General features: G+C 41.1%; 1 protein-coding gene across 1 annotated transcript in view; it reads right to left on the reverse strand.

Moving 5' to 3' along the window:
- kctd9a (potassium channel tetramerization domain containing 9a) overlaps positions 1–2,751 on the reverse strand; it is a 9,140-nt gene that overhangs the window by 5,311 nt on the left and 1,078 nt on the right. The window contains exons 5-6 of the mRNA XM_032517345.1: positions 503–561; positions 282–410 (exon numbers count right to left, since the gene is read on the reverse strand). Of these exons, the coding sequence (XP_032373236.1) occupies positions 282–410; positions 503–561 (188 nt within the window). The remainder of the gene's footprint in view (positions 1–281; positions 411–502; positions 562–2,751) is intronic.

The following is a 2,751-nucleotide window of genomic DNA, read 5'->3' on the forward strand; positions in this document are numbered from 1 at the left end:
TAGCATGCTACGGTTAGCCACCTCGTATCGGCTAGTGACGTAGAAAGCCATGCAGCTTTTGAACAGCTCCCCCGGAGATTGAAGGCAGAGTACATTCAGAATCCCGTATCTCACTCAAAACAGCATGAGTAGGTTTTTTCCAAGCACCAGAGACACAAAATAACACCCAAATCCCAGAAAAGGGGAATTTATAATATGGGCAGTTTAACAATGTTATTTAATGACACACCTCAGAGTGATTCAGCTAAACTTCATAATTTAAGGTTCATCTGAAAGCTTACCTCGTATATTTATCCCTTCATTGATAATGAGCTGACCGTGTCTCAGGTAGTTGAGAATAGGCTCAAAGTATTCTGGGCTGCGGTCGATTAAGTAAGCCCCGTGCTCGTCCTGCTTGTTCCCCCACACGTCTGGCAGCAAACACAGAGGTTGACAAAACACATTGGAAAAAGATGCTTCACATGAAACAAAAATGAAATGTTTACTGATTGCCGTAACTTACCTTTCTCTCGAAACATGTGAGCAAGCATACTCTCTGGCTCCTTGCTGACCAGGGTGCTCCTGAACACAAAAACGGGCACAATAAGACAAAGAATGGAAATGTAACTAGAGCTGCATGATATGAGGAAAATAAACGATATTCGATAACGTTGATTATCACAATAACAATATTACTTGACTTGTACTCAGTTCTGCATTTCTGCTGCTTTCAGTAGTCTGCTACAACAAATTGCTTGTTGAATTTTAATCAAATCAAAGGAAATCCTTTCCAACCTTCTTTTGTTAAACAATTTGAACATTGCATTGAATACAAAAGAAACATCTAAAAATTTCCAGTTTTCTATGGATATTTGCTCACAGCTATCTGAGTGTCTTTCGCGATACGTCGCAGCTGAGGATGTAACGATACACATATTCGTATTGAACCGTTCGGTACGAGACTTTCAATTAGGTACACATTACACACCGAACGATTCGTTGAACTAATCCTATTTCATTTAGAAAAAAAAGAGCTTAAATTGTTATTGTTATTATTATTGTGTGAAATATAATGTTCTCAGTGCCCCTGCACTCAACAAGGCAGTCCAAACCATGTAGGCTAACAGGCAACGTGCTGTGCCCCTCCCACCTGCTTTGAATCTCGTTGAACATGTGTCTGGGGTAGCAGGGAGTTGGGTTGGGAACCAAAGGGTCACCGGTTAAAGTCCCTGTACGGACCACAGTGCGGTGTGTGGACTGGTGGCTGGAGAGATGCCAGTTCACCTTCTGGCCACTGCCAAGGTGCTCTTGAGCAAGGCACCGAACCCCCCTCAACCGCTCAGGGCAACTGTTCAGCAGTCGCAGCCCACTCACTCTGACATCTCTCCATTAGTGCATGTATAGGACCTGAGCAGGTGTGTGAATTTCAGGCCTGTTTGTAGTGTGTACTAACAACAGAGTGTACATTGTAATTTGCCCATAGGGGATCAATAAAGAGTATTCATTATAAATGATAGTGACGATAAAAAAGGTATTCTATTCTATTCCCAAAGAAAAACACTGTAATCCAGTCAGGCATGCTACGCTGAACTAGCCTCACTGCAATATGGCTAGTAACGTTAATGCAACTATTACCAGACCAGAATTAGGAGATCCTCCAATAACCAACAGGTCTGGCCAGTTTGGTTTCCTTGTAAGTTATGAGGGTGATGGCATGGCCAGTTTGGTTTCCTTGTAAGTTATGAGGGTGATGGCAAGAGAGTGGTGCATAAAAAACAACAACGGTATGTTGCACCTACTACTTGTGAATAGGCTATACCAATGGGAATACTACAAACATGTCAACTTATTTACGCCGACATCACCTCAGTGTGTCAATAACTGGAATTAGACAAAAACAAGAAGCAACACACGCTACAAACTATCCCTGCAGCATTTTCCAACTGATTCAAACAGGGCTGATAGGGCTCAAACTGTTGATATAAGACCCTACTCTGTAGTGGAAAACGCAGGTTTTACAACCATGATTAAAGTAACATTTGAATTAAAATATTCCTTCACAAGCCCATTTCAGCCAGACCATAGTTCCTGCTTTTTTACAAAAACAAAAGCCCAAATAGAGAACCAATTGTCCAAAGCACAAGCTGTTTCTCTGACAGCAGATGGCTGGACAGCAAGGGCTACACAAAGCTACCTGACTGTAACGTATATATATTACAGGATCTATTTATGTTTTATATGCTGCTAAGAAGACACCCCAGAAGATGGGTCAAGTATAGCCCTGTCATCGTTCAAAGCAAATAGATCATACTTTATAATGTTAGTTTTAATAAATATATTAATTGTAAAAAATCAAGTAAATTCCCCTGACATTTCTTTCTTTTTGCTGTATCGAAAACGTACCGAACCGTCACACAACTGTATCGAACAACCCGTGGATTTTGTGAAACCTCACACCCCTAGTCGGAGCATTTTGCAATGTGTTAACCACGCCAGTTTATTCTGCTATGATGATTTTTTTTTTTAAACAATATATTGTACGGGGCTAAATCTAACTGTAACAGAGAAAAACTAAACCAAATATACAGTGTGGTGTAGCAATCACAGGTCTAAATAATGTGTATATTACTAGTAAAAACAGCATTAAGAACACAGATACCAGGCGCCCGGGTAGCTGAGTTGGTAGGGTGGTCGCCCATATATAGAGGGTTTACTCTTCAACAGAGTGGGCTTAAGTTTGACTCCGACCTGCGCCCCTTTGCTGCATGTCAT

Source organism: Etheostoma spectabile, chromosome 5 (genome assembly GCF_008692095.1).
Source record: "Etheostoma spectabile isolate EspeVRDwgs_2016 chromosome 5, UIUC_Espe_1.0, whole genome shotgun sequence".
NCBI lineage: Eukaryota > Metazoa > Chordata > Actinopteri > Perciformes > Percidae > Etheostoma > Etheostoma spectabile.